General features: G+C 42.9%; 1 protein-coding gene across 6 annotated transcripts in view; it reads left to right on the forward strand.

Moving 5' to 3' along the window:
* Positions 1 to 17,618, forward strand: part of LOC111874244 (calpain-A) — a 218,810-nt gene that overhangs the window by 59,666 nt on the left and 141,526 nt on the right. For 2 of the 6 annotated variants that reach the window (XM_023869580.2, XM_023869585.2), the window contains exons 1-2: positions 9,033 to 9,975; positions 11,204 to 11,426. The exons of 3 other annotated variants lie outside the window; for them this stretch is intronic. In XM_023869580.2, coding sequence (XP_023725348.1) covers positions 11,274 to 11,426 — 153 coding nt within the window. In that variant the 5' untranslated portion in view covers positions 9,033 to 9,975; positions 11,204 to 11,273. Of the gene's footprint in view, positions 1 to 9,032; positions 9,976 to 11,203; positions 11,427 to 17,618 lie in introns of those variants that run through there. One more of the 6 variants, XM_023869582.2, reaches the window with a different exon arrangement.

Raw genomic sequence — 17,618 nt, forward strand, 5'->3', positions numbered from 1 at the left:
CATGACTACAGAAAGCTAAACAAACTTAACTACAGACCAGTCACCACTACTGTGAATGGCCCCAGCTTCAAATGAAGAAGCGTAACGAACCTCATGGAGACTTCGGAAATAAATAAGTGAAGTCCCTTATCGGTTGAATTGTATTGCGTTGATAGCGGCTACACGAATCAAGACGAAATGTTGAGTCAAATATGCAACATTTTCTAACGGAAAAGAAAAATTGTATACACACGTCCATGATTGAAAATTTGAACATAAAATTAAAAAATATATATGATAAATATTTTAAAAAGGAAATATTAAGTATAAATAGAGATCTTCGAAGATATGATGCTTATTCATAAAACAGGGAAAATATGCATTTATATGCACCATCAAACCATGTCCAAATTTTAAGAAATGAAGTAATTCATACATATATCCAAAGGAGCATACTTTCTGGTTGCAAGAAAGAAATATGAATTTGCATTAAAATCCGGCTCCTAGTGACGATGAATCAGTAAATATGCCTACAGATTTATAGGCCGAATGGGATCAGAGCAAAGCCTTAAGTGCAGCCCTGCAGATGACAGGCCTAATTTTTAAATGGGTCTTGAGAAAACACTGGATTCAAATGAATTACACTATTACTGAACTTCGGTGTTAGCGGTGTTGAAGTGTCGGGATCTGACACCACAGGAATGGCTGGCTTTCGACCGTGCATAACCCAGATAATAACAGCTGTCTACATCCTTGAAAGTCACGTGACGGGCGGGTTACTTTACTCGTATATGAGCGCCAGGTTCTCAGGTAACTCCCTAATCGCAGGGACCGAGCAAGCAAGAAGTTGCTGACATCGCCACAGTTGAAGAATGTCTTCTTCTGGGATGTGGCGCCGTGTAGATCTTGGGTAACCCGACCTCAGATCTTACATCATCACACTTAATGACGAAGCCTACCATCAGACATGATTCTGAGCAAACACCATTCATTCTGCATACTCAGAGCTCATTTTTCTGAATTCAACTTAAATATTAGCCTTTCTCCTCTCAGTTTTCAGAACTGTTACCGAACAGATTTCCTACAGGTCCAACAAACCTGCTACGTACCGAGCCCATCGTACCCTTCCCCCCACCCTTTCAGTTCCGTCTTTTCACATCTGTTGTCATACTAGCTGAGCTATTCACATCCCGAAGCTCCTTGTTCTGTAATGCTCTCAATTCCATGCTTGCTTCATACCTGTTAGTCTGGAATATTTTCCATGCAGCAATGTTTTTAATGCTTGTAATTTAGAGCCTATATTTTTCTCAGACTAGAAGTCGGATCCGTGACCTTAAAATGTTTGTTTTAATGGACGAAACTATAGAAGAGCTTGAACCGAAATATTTCCTGATATCTATTCTATTCTGTTTCCTTGTGCATCCCACGGCAATTTAAGATTCTGAAAAGTCCAGCGTGGTACAGTAAACCGTAACTGGTGTAATACAAACAAACAGACCAGTTCCTCGGAAGGGCTGTGGTTGCTTTCGGCCTTGCTTTTTGGTTTGAGCCCAGTAAGGTACACAGAGAATGAAAGATCTTATTTATTTCGTAGCGAAACTGGAGACAATGCAGGTGGTCTGCCCTGGTTTCATCTCCACTCCTGGCTACAAGGAGTCTGCTGATACCGTTAGCTCTTCAGTGAGCTTCTTGCAATTTGAGAAAAGGACATTAAGCAGTTCCTCCTGTGCTCCTGCGAGAGGCAGAAATTCGAAATTTTAACTTTGGCAGGATACAGATTTCCTCACTGATGTTTAGAAGGAGACCGGCTTTATTTAACCCTTATTCCGAGTCACTTCATAAGAACGCCAAGTTGCCCGCTTGTCCATTTTCTCAAATCTGGTACTGGATATTCTTTGGCCTACAGGCTCAAGATCCGATAGTCCTAATTAGTCAGCCAGTATAAAATCTGCATAAATAGTTGATAGCTAATCGTAGAGCAGAATTTTTTAGAATGTTCCTCAAAATGCGAGATACAAGCTTACCTCTGGAGAATCACGTCTCGGAACCAGACAAGAAGAAATCTACGTCGTTTCATCTCGGAAAATATTTCTTGCAAATATATTGTAACATGTTGCGCGACTGAGAACCCCCCTCCACCCTCCTCTCCACGGTAACGTAGCGCTCCCCGCCACTCCCCTCCGCGGTGACGTCACGCGGTGACGTAACGCGCAACGCTAACGTAACCGTAATTAACGTCCTACTGTGACGTGGCACTCATTACGCCACAGGCAAGCACTGCAGCTATATAAGTGGATGCACAGTGCGTATCGATCAGTTCGAGTTCGAGTTCCAGTGTGGCTACCGCCGAAGACATTCCGAGTTATAAAGTAACAGCCAGCCGACTACAAGTTGGAGTATAGCAGCCGTCGCGGAAAGAAGATCCGGACGTGTGTGTAATTGTGTAATTGGGAGCGTGTGATACAGTGATACAAAGCTCCCCTACTGTCAACGTGTTACTACTGAAGACAGAGTGAACTGATTTGCGCATAGGGTTATAAGTCGTGAAACCCCGCAACAGTGTTAACAGATTAATGCGCTTAGGGTTATAAAGTGTGAAACCCCGCAACTGTGATAAGTAATTGTAGCCGTTAGTTGTAGATTGTTAAATAAACCAATTAACCATCTCTACGGCGTCTTCAGTAACGTAAACACGTTACAATATTATTAAGACGTCTAAGAAATTCTACAATAGCGTTTAGTTTAAGGAATAAATTGTAACTGCTGACCGCCTCTGTGGTCTAGTGCTTAGAGTTCCTGGCTACAGATTCCCGGTGATACCAGGCTTTCTGAGAAGTAGTGGGTCTGGAACGGGGTTCACTTAGCCTGGTGAGGATAATTGAGGAGCTACTTGAATGGAAAAGTAGCAGCTCCGGTCTAGAAACCCGAAATTAACGGTCGTGGGGTTTCGTTGCGCTGACCACGCGACACCCTCTATCCGCTAAATTTGGCACTACCTTCGCCGGCAAGGGGCGGCCGCTCTGTCGGTTTATGCACACTGTCACCGTATTGATTAAGCTGCGCACATTTCATTGACCAATTACCGGACACATGGAATGACGCTAATATTTCCATATCCTCAGAAGTCCTCGCCTCTTCCATGTTAGTATTTCCCATAAAGCATTTAAAAAGAAGCTAGTGTTGCCTGCAGTGACATGATATTGTTCCGAGTTCCGTAAGGAATCTTCCAAAAAACAAAACTTCTTAGTAGGGTTGGAGAACACATGTGAGGCACATGGCTTTCGAAGAGAGATGTGCTGCTTTCAGATGGGCTTTTGACTGGGCGAGTACACGAACAGAAGTCCTTCTGGCGCGGGCTCATGTGTTCTACTGTAAGCTTGCAAGTTAAGCAGAATTTCTTAACATTTATTACAATTTTCTATGCTGCATGTCGAAATGCGAGACGGCGAGACGGACTCTAGTGACCCGTCCATTTCATGCAGTGTGAAACTGTGTCGTAAGAAACAGAACACGATCACAAATCGCTATGGTTACCACATCATGTCGCCCGATGTTTCATCTCTGCATGATATCAGATGCAGACAGCTCAGAGAATTGTATCACGGTTCATGAATCAGTACACAACTTCGAAACTTGAAGGTAGCAAAGAATTTGTGTGTTTAATAACGCCTTAATTGCGAATGTGATACTCTGAACAGTCACGGAACAGCTGTTTAATTGTTGCAGTTCTGCAGTTACTGGCAGATTTAACGTTGGATCTAAGGCAGATGACTGAGGCCGTGCTATAGCTCAGGCGGTTAGTCGCTGGCTTCCTATCGCGGCGGCCCGGCTTCGAGCCCGGGTCAGGTCATGTAAGATTTCTGGTGGACAAAGTGGCACTGGGGCAGGTTTTCTCCGAGTATTTCGACTTCCCCTACCAATTCGCATTCCACCAACTGCTCCACAGTCACTATCATCTGGGGCTGGTACAACAGGCCAGTAGTGGCCGCAGTACCAAGTGGACTCAGTCTCACCCCACTGAAAAGAACATTATAAAAATAAAAAAGAGGCAAATGCTTTTTCAGTTTATCTGTTGTGGATTATATTATTATGATGATACAAATCTCGAGACTATGTCATTTCAGATGATGGATTTGAAATGACGTGAATGTAAACCATCGTGTCCTAAGGTAACGTTAAAGTTGTCCCTGTACTTAACTAATTAAGCATTACGCCATGAAGGCATATGGGGGAATGGGTGTATAGACCCATATTTGCTTGACCTCGGCATTAGTTGGTGAGTGGTTAGCTTCACGCCCCGGCAGCTTTACCCCCGAGGAAAGAGCGTCCGGTACCCATTGGAGGCTGGGTGGACCCCAGAGCCGGTCTGGACGACATGGAGAAGAGAAAATTCTTGACCCCTCCACCGTCCAGCCCATAGCCAGTCGCTATACCGACTGCGCTATCCCGGCACCCCACTGTGGCCTAAGCGAGATACGTAGATTCTGGCTAGTCAAGAATCATGTCATGTGAATTTTCTTTTCCAGTTCTACGGACTGTGTTTGTTCAAATTGAGAATTAAAAATTTACTAATGCTTTAGGAGTTTGATGTGACTCTTTGGACTGAGAATCAATTCCTCACAAAGCCTCTACCTACAGAAAACAGCAAAACGCAGATACACGACGGCGCATATCAATGTTTAGAGCGCGATTCGAATTCGTTATTCTAGTGTTCGAGCGATCCCACATTGTACCCTAGGGTTGTCAGATTTTGTAAAATAAAAAAAGGAGTGATGTCTCGTTGCTTGTTTATAACGACATTTTTCACAACTATATACATAATAACATACTACATAACTTAAAAAATGCTACTACACATCTGTATTACATAGGCCTGCTACACATTTATAGAACAAAACAAATATTACGTAGCCCTATTACATATTTATAGAATGCAGTCGAGAAATGGCCGGTGTTAATGACAGCCACCCAGCTGGAACATGCCTCAAAATCTCAGTCCACTCCAAATTCAGAAATTCAAAGAATGATTTTAACTCTTCTCTTCTTTTGGCAGAGACAGAGAAGTGATTATATGTCTTTAAGACTACACTTTCAACATCAACATCTAATCTGCCAATTGCAAACTTAATTGTGTTATGTATGAAATGATTAGAGCAATTAGCTTTCAGTAAATTTGGGTTTTACTTCACAGCAACTGATATATGGAATGTGTTTTTCCATAGTTCACATTGGCATTGTGTGCACAATAAGAAGACACATAATTTACATCCAAGTTGTGCTTTTCTAAGCTCTGCAGCACCAAACCAGTAATTGCCATAGACGTTTCCTCAGCAGTTTCAACAAAATCTAGAAGTTTATTCTGCACTCCCTTTAAAGGGTCGAAGTACCCGATGCAAACAGGGAACATTTTTCGATTGCTTCTGTTTGATGCATCGGTAGCCAACGAAAAAAAATTGAAGTATTTTCTGGACATCTTAAAATAGACACAAAGTCATTTACACTTTTAGGAGCAAGAACTTACTTCACTATCATTTCCGCTTTAGTGCGTCCACATGAAAGTTTGGAAGCAATCGTGGAATCACTGAAAATATGGGACACAAGTTTATTTCCGCAGTCCAGACTGGAATAACTTTAGTTGTGTTTCACTGCATGATACACTAAACCAAGTTCGCACGCGGTGCTGTTGTCATATCCTTCTTTATTTTTTAAATTAACAAAGTACGTGTATTTCGAAAGTTTATTTGAACTTCCAGAATTACATTTTTCACTAATTTTATGCCCCTTGTATTGTGCATGTTGCCTCAGGTCACTTTGTCCGCCGTGCGAAATACTAAAATCCTTCCTACACAACGTACAAAATGCCCGGTTTTCGTCTGGTCCCGGCTTAACCCACGAAAACATATCTTCCCATTTCTTAAGATATATTTGATTATGTTTGGCCTGGAATTTCAACTTCTTCCGTGGAGGAGCCTTTGATGGATCTTCTTCGCCCTCAAACATTTTTGCTAACTGTTGTATCCCGAAGGATAGTGATGGGAAGTACTTGTAGACCGAGCGGAAGTCTTGTTGACTGGGATCGTTGGAGCACTTAAGAATTGAAATTCAAGTCTTCGGAAGTCGGTTTTCAGGTTAATAGAATGATGTATTGAATCAAATGCTTATACAAAGTTACATTAGGAATAGTAATTATAGTCAATTGATAAATGAACAAAAGGATGTGAGTGCACCATGCACCAACGCGATAGGATTCGGCAGGTAGTGAGAGGTAGCCTCCAGGGAGGTGCTGAGTGTACTACTCGATGATGCCGCACTGAAGTTCAGTAGTAACACACAAATACGTGAAGATAGTGATTAAACTGGCGAGGAGTCCGACCGAAGTGAACAAGTCAAAAGTTTAGCGTGGTGTCCGCCGTGGCTGGCAAAGCCTGAGTTTTTAAAGGGATTCGAACCCCGAACTTGGTGCTTGGACATCCAGAGACACGCCTATTGAGGGCGTAGTCAGATTCAGGATCGACATTTGATTCGTCGTCCTTAAAGAGGAGTTTGACCATTCAGACGTATGGAGCACTGGATGGTCATAGGAATTCCAAATGAGGATTCCAATTAAAATGGTTTTTGAAATCACGAGGGGAGAACACCTGCAGGAAGTGCCCATAAGCACGTCTCTCCCCAAAAGGGTGAACCTCTTATTTTGTATTCACTCAGAATTTCGGGGTCTAGACTACCCCATACAGGAAAAGGACAACTTAGAATAAACAAGTAGGGTAGCTCGTGGTGCAGGGGACACTATCACATCTCGTAAAATAATGCGGGGGTTGAATACATATTACATAACTTGACACTGACTTTCTAGCGAAGATTGAGCGGAGTAAAAATACACTATCACCAACAACATCTGCTTTGGTTTAGAACCTCAAGTGTTGCCAACATTCACGAAATGCAACAAAACGAAAGAAATTATAACAATGCCATTTTCCAAGGATTACAGAAATTTTATGATAATATTTAACCCATGAAACATAATTTGCAATGGACTTAAATAAAAAAAACGGAGAATTATCCACTCCGGGTAAACAATAAACGAAGGAACAAAATTTCGGTGAAAAAACGGAAGAATCTGGGGAAAACGGGGTATCTGGGAACCCTATTGTACCCTACTTCATGTCCTGCTGCATAGCACATAGACTGTAGAGATGGTTAAGGAGGCTGAGATGCTGTCATGGGTCGGCGTGGAAGTGTCGCGAGGTGTGAACTGGTGCCTGCATGAAGTGGAGTCGGCAGGAATTCTGATAGGAGAGCCGTAGGCTATTTGAATAGTTGAATATGATTTATTTCATGTAGGATTTCAGTTTCTCCCAACGGAATAAGTTATGAACAGTTTTATCTTCTGGGATGCAACGCCGCATAGTCCGAAACAGGAGCTTTCATGTTAGTTTCTTGCTTGACTTACACGTCTAACCTGAAGAGAGAGGCGACATGTTCCTCCGAAACGTCGGTCAGCTTTCACTGGCTACACCGTGTTATATCCCAGAATATGAAAGAATTCTTCATGACTTATTCCGTTGAGCAAAAAATCGGTATTTCTAAGGTATGTTATTCAGCGTGGTTTTGTTAGTACTGGCTGGTTGTTTCTGTGTTGAAGACCACCAGAGATATTCAATTTTCTTTGTGTTGGTGTGTGTGAGAGAGAGAGAGAGAGACAGAGAGTAGTACTGTGTTAACTGCGAAAAGGTTATGTTTTGTGGGTCGGGGACTCTCCCCCTTGGCTCGGATTTCCCAGTCAGCTCTGCCACTCACGCCATGGTAAAGGAATTAGTATAGTATAACTTATCACTCGATCCCCTTTCAGTTGTCATTTAAAATGAGCAGTTTTTTTCGTCGACCTCGTTGGCACAGCCGAACACCTGCCATCTTATTAACCGTTTCAATTTTAGTTGCAAAGCAATTAAACGAAGTTGTATTCAGTTTATGCAGGTAAATGCTTTCCTAGTATACTGAATCCCAACAGTTGACAAACCTTATCGGAAGTAAATAACCCACGGACAAACAAAAGTTTTCTGGTCTCTGTTTTAACAAAGGTAAAGTTGGCTTCGGTGAACGGAGTTCATGGATGTAGGCCTAGGCCCACTGGGGCTGTAGTGCCAAGGAAAAAAAAATTGGCCTCGAACGGTCTAAGGCATGCACTGTCTTCGCTCGCTCGGAAGCCGGCATCGTGGGTTCGAATCCCACTTAGGGCATGGATGTTTGTGTACAGGTAGAGGCCTTGCGACGAGCTGATCACCGGTCCAAGGAGTCCTACCGAATGTGTAAGATCTAGAAAATCCGAAGTGAACGGAGAAGTTCATGGAGGTAGGCCTAGGCCCACTGGGGTTGTAGTGCCAAGGAAAGAAAAAGTTGGCCCCTGTACTTAATTAATTAAGTACCACACCATTAAGACGTATCGAGAAGTGGAGGTATAGCTCCATCGTTCTTGACCTCGCTGCTGGATGGAGGTGAGTGGTCAGTTTCACGCCCCTGCCTCTTTATTCTCAGGGACAGAGGCTCCGGTGCCCATTGGTTAGGAGGCTGGGTAGTGCTCGCAACAGCTCTGGACGCTGTACAGTAGAGAAGAATATCTTGCCCCTGCCGTCCAGCCCGTAACCCGTCGCCTGTCGCTATACCGACTGGACTATCCCGGCTCCCTCGTGTTTACTCGTATGTCGCGCCTGCTTCACTTTCAGGAGATTATTATTTTTGTTATTGCTAGTGGGGTGGGACTAACGTAAGTCCCGTGTACTGCGGCCACCGGCCCCAGATGATAGGTGAGTGTGATTGTGGAGCAATTGGTGGAATGAAGATTGGCAGGGGAAACCAAAGTACGCGGAGAAAGCCTGCCCCAGCGCCACGTTGTCCACCACAAATCCCACTTGACCAGACCCGGGATCGAACCCGGGCCGCCGCGGGGGGAAGGCAGCGTCTAACCGCTTGAGCTATGGCGCGGCCTGCGTTCAGTGGATACGCAGGTCGACACTTCGCTGGGAGAATGGCAAGCGTTTGGCTTCTCTCTTTTGCTCCACCTTCCCGTCTCTTTCATCACACTGCGTCCAGTCTCGTCTCAGTTCTCGTGTACTTTCATTTCCACGCTACACAATTACTATAGCTTGCAGAGAGCTGTAAATAAACCTACCGTCACATGCTCGTCTTCGTTACACGAATTCCTTGTTAAAACAGTAATAGATCAAACGGCTATTACTGCGTTTTAGTACTTCAGTAGAACCGCGCGTTAACATTTCAAGGGCAACAAGTGCACGCTTGGACTTACAGTTCACGTTTATACGTTTCAAGATGGAATAGCGACCCTTGTTGGCAGCGCCGGCGTTGGTGACGTGTTTGTTCATGGGCTGCAGAGTTCAGGAGCGATTCAGTTCGCTTGTAACTGCGGAAGAAGGTTGAGGTAATATTGTGTGTGACTGTGCTGAAAGGTGATCTGTACGATATTAATCAGCCTACTGCTACCTCTGGTTCGCAGAGGTTCGTGTTGTGTTGGCTCAATTTGGTACTTGTTTTCTTCCCAGCTGTGAAGTGGTTGTATAAGTGATTACGGACCAACTGTACAATACTGTGGATGCGTAAATCTGACTTTTTTAATTCAGATTTCACTTTCGATTACTAGCAAGAAAGGGTAAAATTAAACATGAGTCTTAAAGAAAGAGTGGGGAAGAGTGTAGGCTGGATTCGTTTGGCCCAGAATATGGAGCACTAGTGGGCTCCTGTGAACACGGTAAGGAACCTTCGGGTTCCGTAACGGCAAAGAGGAAGTTCTTTTGTGGCCGAGGAAGGACGATTCTGCTGCATGCAGTAGTTAGTTCATTAGCCATAACACGACGATTCACCGTACCTGGGCCTCCTCAGAATTAAGGTGACCAACGATTTTGCATCCTAATGAACCGAATAAACAGATTGGGTCGTCTAGGTGCCCTGGACCTGACGTGTGTCAAAGGATAGTGGGAGCTGGACGTAAGTGACATGGGTTTAGTTTCTCATTTATTTTTCCACAGCATTGCTCCGTGTTCGGGCCACCGCCCCTCCAACGTTGGTGGAATGCAGTGTGTTTTATCACCTCTAGGGTTTGGGTCCTGATTCGTCGATACAAAAGAAATTAAATAACCTCCCTCTCGTATTATCTTTGGCTTAAATATAATGCTCAAGTTAATTCGTGACATCACTGTGGTGATGTGATATATAGACCACATATTTTACCGTTTAGTAACGCAGTATTTCTCCCACAGAGTATATTTATTGGATTTATTTAGTTCTCGGAATATTTAACCAACTGATTTATAGTGAGGAAGTCCGACAAATGGGAAGTCAGAATCTTGAAAATGAGTGCTTTTCCATCTTCCAATTGGATTTCCGTTACATAGCACTTTGCTGCGGGGAGTAGCGTGATTTTCGATCTCTCTGATTTCTGGCCACTAGCATTTCACGGAAGAACGGACATGGAATTACAATAACCCCTCGAAATATGACCATGTCTGTACTTGTGTGGAATGCAAGTGCTTTGAAGCCTATTTTTAGAAAGAAGTTTTCTAAGTTTCAGGGTAGGGAGTATATAGTTCAGATCCAAGTACGAATAACACACGCATGAAACCAGCCTACCAGATCTTCTGCAGGTATTGCCCAAATGTGTTTCACTCAGAATGATGAATTATGTCCGAGCTGGGCGTTGCACGTCTCAAGGCCGCCGGCGTTTTATCCGCATACAGTAACACTATCCCCATTTAGACATGACGTGTTTAGATCACATACGTCATCGTTAGATACTCGAAAGATATGCTTGTTATCGATCATCATGCGTGAGGTAACAGTAATCCAGCGTTAGTTAGTCTTAAAATGATCACGTGCTGAAGAATTTTCACAAAGGTCAAAAAGAGGGCGACCGTATGAAACGGGGTTTAACTTGTATAGGGCTGCAAACACAGCAGTTTGTCATTCATTGCAGCTCGGTTTTTTTTTTACAATAAAAGCTACACTTCGTCCATATAATGCCAATATTGAGGTGGTAGGGTTATATTTATTGTTCTTGTCCACGTATTAAAGTTGTCAACGGGAGGGGCGTGGCACATCGGAGCAGTGCTACCAACCGCGCCATGTTCTCATGATGTGAAGGGGATGGGGGATGTTTGTGGTTTCTCGGAAGAGTGACGTGTTACAAACTTGACGGTCTGGATTCGATTCCTGGCAGGAGCGTTTCATCACCATTGTGTTCCATCCAGAGGTACGTGCTAGCCGTACGTGTCGTGTAGAGCAACGCTATGGGAGAATACGATGAAGACCCCACTCAGGAGGAGGACGATTTATTGGATGGTCACGGGGGAATGGGCGGGGGAGCCACGCCGGGGGATCTGTTCATCAAGACCGCGACCGGCATCAAGAGGGTGCTGCCATCTATATTCAACCTTAAAGTGGTGAGTGAGGCTGGGAGACTGCATTTCACAATCATAACAAACAACCGCAAATATTATTTTCGTATATCATAGTGTTTAGTGTTTTGGAAAGTATACATAGATGAAATTATTGGGGATCATCAATGTGGGTTTCGACGTAACAGATCAACAACAGATCAGATCTTTTGCATTTGTCAGATATTGGAGAAAAAATGGGAGTACACTGGGACAGAATATCAGCTATTTGTAGACTTCAAGAAAGCCTATGAGTCAGTTAGGAGTGAAGAATTGTACAATACTCTGATAGAGTTTGGGATACCCATGAAACTAGTTAATCTGATAAAAATGTGTTTAAAAGAAACTTAAAGTAAAGTCCGTATAGGTAAATATTTATCTGATAAATTTCCTATTCAGAATGGTCTAAGACAAGGAGATGCTTTATCGCCACATTTTTTCGGCTTTGCTTTAGAATATGCCATTTGGAAGGTCGAGGAAAACCAGGTGAGACTGAAATTAAACGGGACACATCAGCTGTTGGTCTACGCCGATGATGTGAATCTACTGGGTGATAATATAGATACCATAAAGAAAAACACACAAACTTTAATTGACGCAAGTAAAGAGGTTGGTCTAGAAGTAAACACTGAGAAAACTAAGCTTATGTTACTGTCTCGTCACCAAAATGCAGGGAAAAATCATGACATAAAGATAGGAAACAGATGTTTTGAAAATGTGGCACAGTTCAGATATTTGGGAACAACGATAACAGATCGAAACCTGATTCAGGAGGAAATTAAGAGGAGACTGAACTCGAGCAATGCTTGCTACCATTCAGTCCAGAACCTTTTGTCTTCTCGTCTGCTGTCTAAAAACATAAAAATTAGAATAAACAAAACTATAATTTTGCCCGTGGTTCTGTATGGGTATGAAACTTGGTCTCTGACATTAAGGGATGAACACTGACTGAGGGTGTTTGAGAACAGGGTGTTGAGAATATTTGGACGTAAGAGGGGTGAAGTGACAAGAGGTTGGAGAAAACTGCATAATGAGGAGCTTCATGACTTGTACTCTTCTCTAAGTATAATTAGAATCATCAAGTCAAGGAGAATGAGGTGGGCAGGTCATGTAGCATGAATGGAGGAGACGAATGCATATAGGATATTGCTGGGAGAGCCAGAAAGAAGGAGACCCCTGGGAAGTCCAAGGCATAGGTGGGTGGACAACATTCAAATGGATCTTAGAGAGATAAGATGGGGTGGTATGGATTGGATAGATCTGGCTCAGGATAGGAACCAGTGGAGGGCTCTTATGAACACAGTAAAGAACCTTCGGATTCCATAAAATGCTGGGAAATTCTGGAGTAGCTGCAGAATTGGCGGCTCCTCAAGAAGGGCTCAGTCAGCTCCATGAGTGAGTAAGGCACAGGTCTAAATGTGTGGACGCGTCACCGGTCTGCCAATAGCGTGGTTTGGTAATGAAGCTCTTCCAAGCCGAAGTTTCCGACTAATACTAATATTTGACGTGTGTCAGTGGTATGTCTAAGAGTGCTAATGAATGTTTAAAACAAGTTACTGTGCTTCTGAGAAGCGAAGAAAGTTATTTAAATTATAATAATTACGGTTTAGGCCCCAGCATTGTGACTCGAATATAGATTACTTTTAAAGAAGTGCCGTAATCGGTCGTCCTGTTTGCGAGCTGCTAAAGGCAAACCTGCCTTAAGAGTCGATGCAGCATCCGGAGTAGACCTCCGAATTGAATGCTGAGTCTTTGAATGTTCCGGCCGTTGACATCATCGAAATGAATGGAATACATTTAACATACGCCGTTGGCCCGCACCATGCCAATGACAGCTGACTACAGTGTCTGGAAATGTAGGAGCAGAAGTAATCATCTCCTGGTTCAATTATAGGTACAGGTGTTAATATGGGATATGAAATGACTCCTTGGAGCTGAGCCCTTCTTGAGAATCTGCTAGTTACGCAGCAACGCAAGAATTTCCCAACATTTTGTGGAACTCGAGCGTTCATTACCGTGTTTACAAGAGCCCCCCCCCCCACTGGTCCCTATCCCGANCGCACTCCACCGACTGTTCCACAACCATTATCATATTTCACGTGCGGATGGTACAGTAGGCCAAACAGTGGCCGTAGTACTAAGTGGACTCAGTCTCACCCCATGAAAAAATAATAAAAAATAACAATAATAATCCCCCTTTGTCAACACTGCATGGCGCGTCCTCAGGTTGCGCATGGAGAAGACGGCCATCGGATATGGAGGATAGCTTCGAATATATCGAATAAGCAGTCGCGGACAGCCGACAAGGAGTGGGATTCCAACATGGGGGTTGGGCGTGGGGCTAACAGCTCCTATCCATAAAATAATTTTGTTACGAAATGTCAAAAAAAGGCCTCCGACTTGGACGGATTCTTTGGATAAGCGGGATATAATAATTCATAGATATGGCCGAAACTCGATTCGAATTACATGCCATATCAGTTCGTTACTTTGAAACGCCCTGGTAAAGAGCATCCTCCATACCATACCTTGAGCAGCTAATATTACGGAAGAAAAGCATTATGTAAGTACGTTTGAATTTCTCATCGGCATATGAATACCGGAAGTATGTTCAAATTAGAATATAACTTCAGAATGACGAGGTAACGTCTGTGTCACCAACAGTGATGCGCCCTTGTTCCCATAGTGGGTTTATAATTGCGGCAGCGCAAATTTGTGTGGTGGGTGCGAAATTTGCGTCACTGAATGTAGAATATTAGGGTATTGCACTTTTTGTAGCAACACGCCCTTGGGAAGTAGTTGAATTGTATTTCGAAACTTTTGTAGGAAATGAATAACATTGCAACCATGCCACATTGCAGTGCCACGCGTAGAAATTGTGTCGTGATAAACGCATCTGATAATTTTCGCATTGTTTGCCGTTTTCTGTTGTGAGTTGGAAAATTGTAAAATCCGGGAGAACTTGGATTTTCAGTCACTTTCGCCTGTGGCGATTTGTTCACTGTAGGACGTGTTCTTTCTTTCACGGATTAGGCAACTGCACATACCGTTATCTGCCCTTTCCCCCCTGCATCTCTTTATTCTTCCATTCCTTCCAGCTATTTTCGGCCACCTGGCCTAATCAATTCTGGCTGCTTGATTCTTCCATATTTTACCTGTATTTAAAACTACAGGGTGGCCATTTTACTATGAAACACCGAGCGTTGCGGAGTGGACTCCGCCATCGGTCGGTATGCTGCAACATAGCCGTCTGCTCCATGGCTGTCTCGCGGTAAAGAGACCAGGCGTATTATTGGTTTTAAAGAAGGCTTTTAAATGGAAATTATACTCGTAATTTCAGGGGCAGAATTTGATATGGCTGGTAGCAGTGTGGGGTTGGTTACAAAGTTGTTACGTGTAAAATAACTATAGATATAAGAATCCAACTATGTGGTTAGGTAACGTATCCGTCAACACAACTAGAAAAATGGTATCAAAATTAAAATCAGAATCACATAGATTGAAAATACAAGACTATCCTCTTTTGTTATCACGAACATATACACTAATATACAAGTGTTGATGCAGAAAAAAACACAATAAAAGAAATCCTCAACAATAATCAAACACCAGTCATGGAAAGGCAGGAATTAGAAATTTTGTTAAATACTATCCTTGGAACATAATTACATGCAATTTAATGACCAATGATGGCCTGGCAGTGGGAGCGCCTACGTCAGCAATTTCAGCGGAAACTTTTATACAACATTTGGAATACATAAAAATTATCAAAATTCAAGATAAACACCAAATCATCGATTGTTATAGATACGTAGACGACGTATTAATTATATACAACACGAACACCACAAATATAGAAAATACCTTGACCGAGTTCAGTTCAGTACACCCAAATATAAAATTAACCATAGAGAAAGAAACACACAATACATTAAACTAATCACGCACAATCACAACAGACTATAACATTCGGCATATGTAGAAATCCTACCAATACAGACCTAATCATACATAATGATTCTTATAACACAAATTCCACCGTAAACGCAACTACAATTTATTAACTTATGTGCCATAACATAAGTTAATAAATTATAGTTGCGTTTATGGTGGAATTTGTGTTCTTAGTTATACTCACGCAAGAGGATGCAAACATTAAAAATATAATGATTCTTGTCATCCAAATGAACATAAAAGATCTGCTATAAATTATTTAATAAACCGCATGACTACGTATCCAGTTACCCACGGATATAAAATCTTGGAACTAAATACTATAAACGAAGTAACGACTATCGACAGTACACAACTAGCACAACACAAAACTAACATACCAATCCTAAAAACCTACGAAATATAACAACAAAATAGAGAAATGGTCCACGTTCACATATTGCGGCCCTGAAACTAGAATACGTTACAAATTTATTAAAAAATACGGATATCGGAATAGTCTTTAAAACTACGAACACTATAGAAAATCTCCTGAAACTAAAGAATCACATAACTGACATATAGAAATATACCAGCTGGAGAGTGTAATGTCCATTGGGCAGACCGGGACGTATGCTCAACATATACTTGAGACGGGCCACACGCATGACGCAATGAAAATATTACAAATAGAAATGAAGGGCCATTTACTTAATACTCTGGGACGTTTCCACATAGTAAGTTCAGTAACAAGAAACTGCAAATGAATGATACCTTCGCGAACTTGCACAACCCTATATTCTACTTATAATAAATAATCCCCAATATAATACGAGTATACATTCACAAAACCCTCTCCCCTACTCAAAACTCCTTCCCCATGCTAGCCCCCCTAACACGACCCACCCCCACAATTTTTTTATTGCTAATAGGGTGGGACTAAGTCCCATGTACTGCGGCCACTTCTGGCCTATTGTACCAGCCCCAGATGATAGGTGAGGGTGATTGTGGAGCAGTTGGTGGAATGAAGATTGGCAGGGGAAACCGAAGTACTCGGAGAAAACCTGCCCCAGCGCCACTTTGTCCACCACAAATCCCACTTGACCAGACACGGGATCGAACCCGAGCCGCTGCCGTTGGAAGCCAGCGACTAACCGCTTGAACTATGGCGCGGCCCCTACCCCCACTAACTCTCACGCCACCAACCGATATTCAAATCCCAATCATTCCACACTGAATCAAGCCAGGACACGCACTAACATATTGAGAAAGTAAGTACTGTAAATACGTTGCAACCGCTCTTACGCCTTTTTCTTTATTTTGTTGTGTGGGTTCCGGTGGCAATGAAAGTCTTCCTCAGGATCGTTTACGGGTCTTGGATTATGAGACAAAGGGTAATGATTGTTATGCCCCAAAATTCGAGATAGTGGAAGAAGCCACGGCCCAAAAATGTTCGCGCCTAGCGAACAGTGTTGCACAGTTATTGCCGCAACTGGTAAACATCAGTAATGGCAAGTAGGTTAGGAATCTGCTTGCCCAGCAAGGCTGTGTCCTCACAGCGCCAGAAGTTTGCCTAACTCGGGCACTAGAGAATCGGAAGAGATCGCTTACGCAGCGATCGGACGCCAGGGGGTCTGCCCACATCCCGATAAGACCCAATGAAAACCTAACTTTAGGAAATTAGAACACAAGGGAGGAGCTATCTACCCCCTTGTCGTCCACGCTGAATCAGCGAATTAAAACTATAAATGAGGGAAATTCAAGAGACTTGGAATTCTGATTTTAAACAGAATAGAGAGTTGTCAGCCGAAGGCTCTCTTCGACATGGGTCAGACCAGCGGAGGCAGTGTGCCGACATCTTGTACTTCAGGTGGGTCTGTTCACGTATATTAGCCATGCCGATTGATAATTTGTTGTTTGATAGTAATGGTGATAACTGTGTGGTTGAGTTATTTTAATGTGTAAACTCCAGTGTACCCAGTTAGCCCGTAGGGTAGGAAACTAGGATCGTGTAGAAGCCTAGGATCTTAGCCAGGCAATGAGTGACTTATATGTCGGTGGCAAGGTTACATATAGTGAGTAGGGGTAAATATAGTATGTGGGAAAGTAATTGAGATATCAACAAGGGTAGTTTATGTAGAAGAGACCGTACGATAGATAGGTAATCAGATATTCTGTGTAATCAGAAATGTACAGGGAAATTATGTATTCTCGAGGGGGACTTGCATGTCCTCGTTAGTAAGTCCGATAGAGAGAGAGAGAGAG

The sequence above is a fragment of the Cryptotermes secundus genome, unplaced genomic scaffold (assembly GCF_002891405.2).
Source record: "Cryptotermes secundus unplaced genomic scaffold, Csec_1.0 scaffold1171, whole genome shotgun sequence".
In the NCBI taxonomy this organism is placed as follows: Eukaryota; Metazoa; Arthropoda; class Insecta; order Blattodea; family Kalotermitidae; genus Cryptotermes; species Cryptotermes secundus.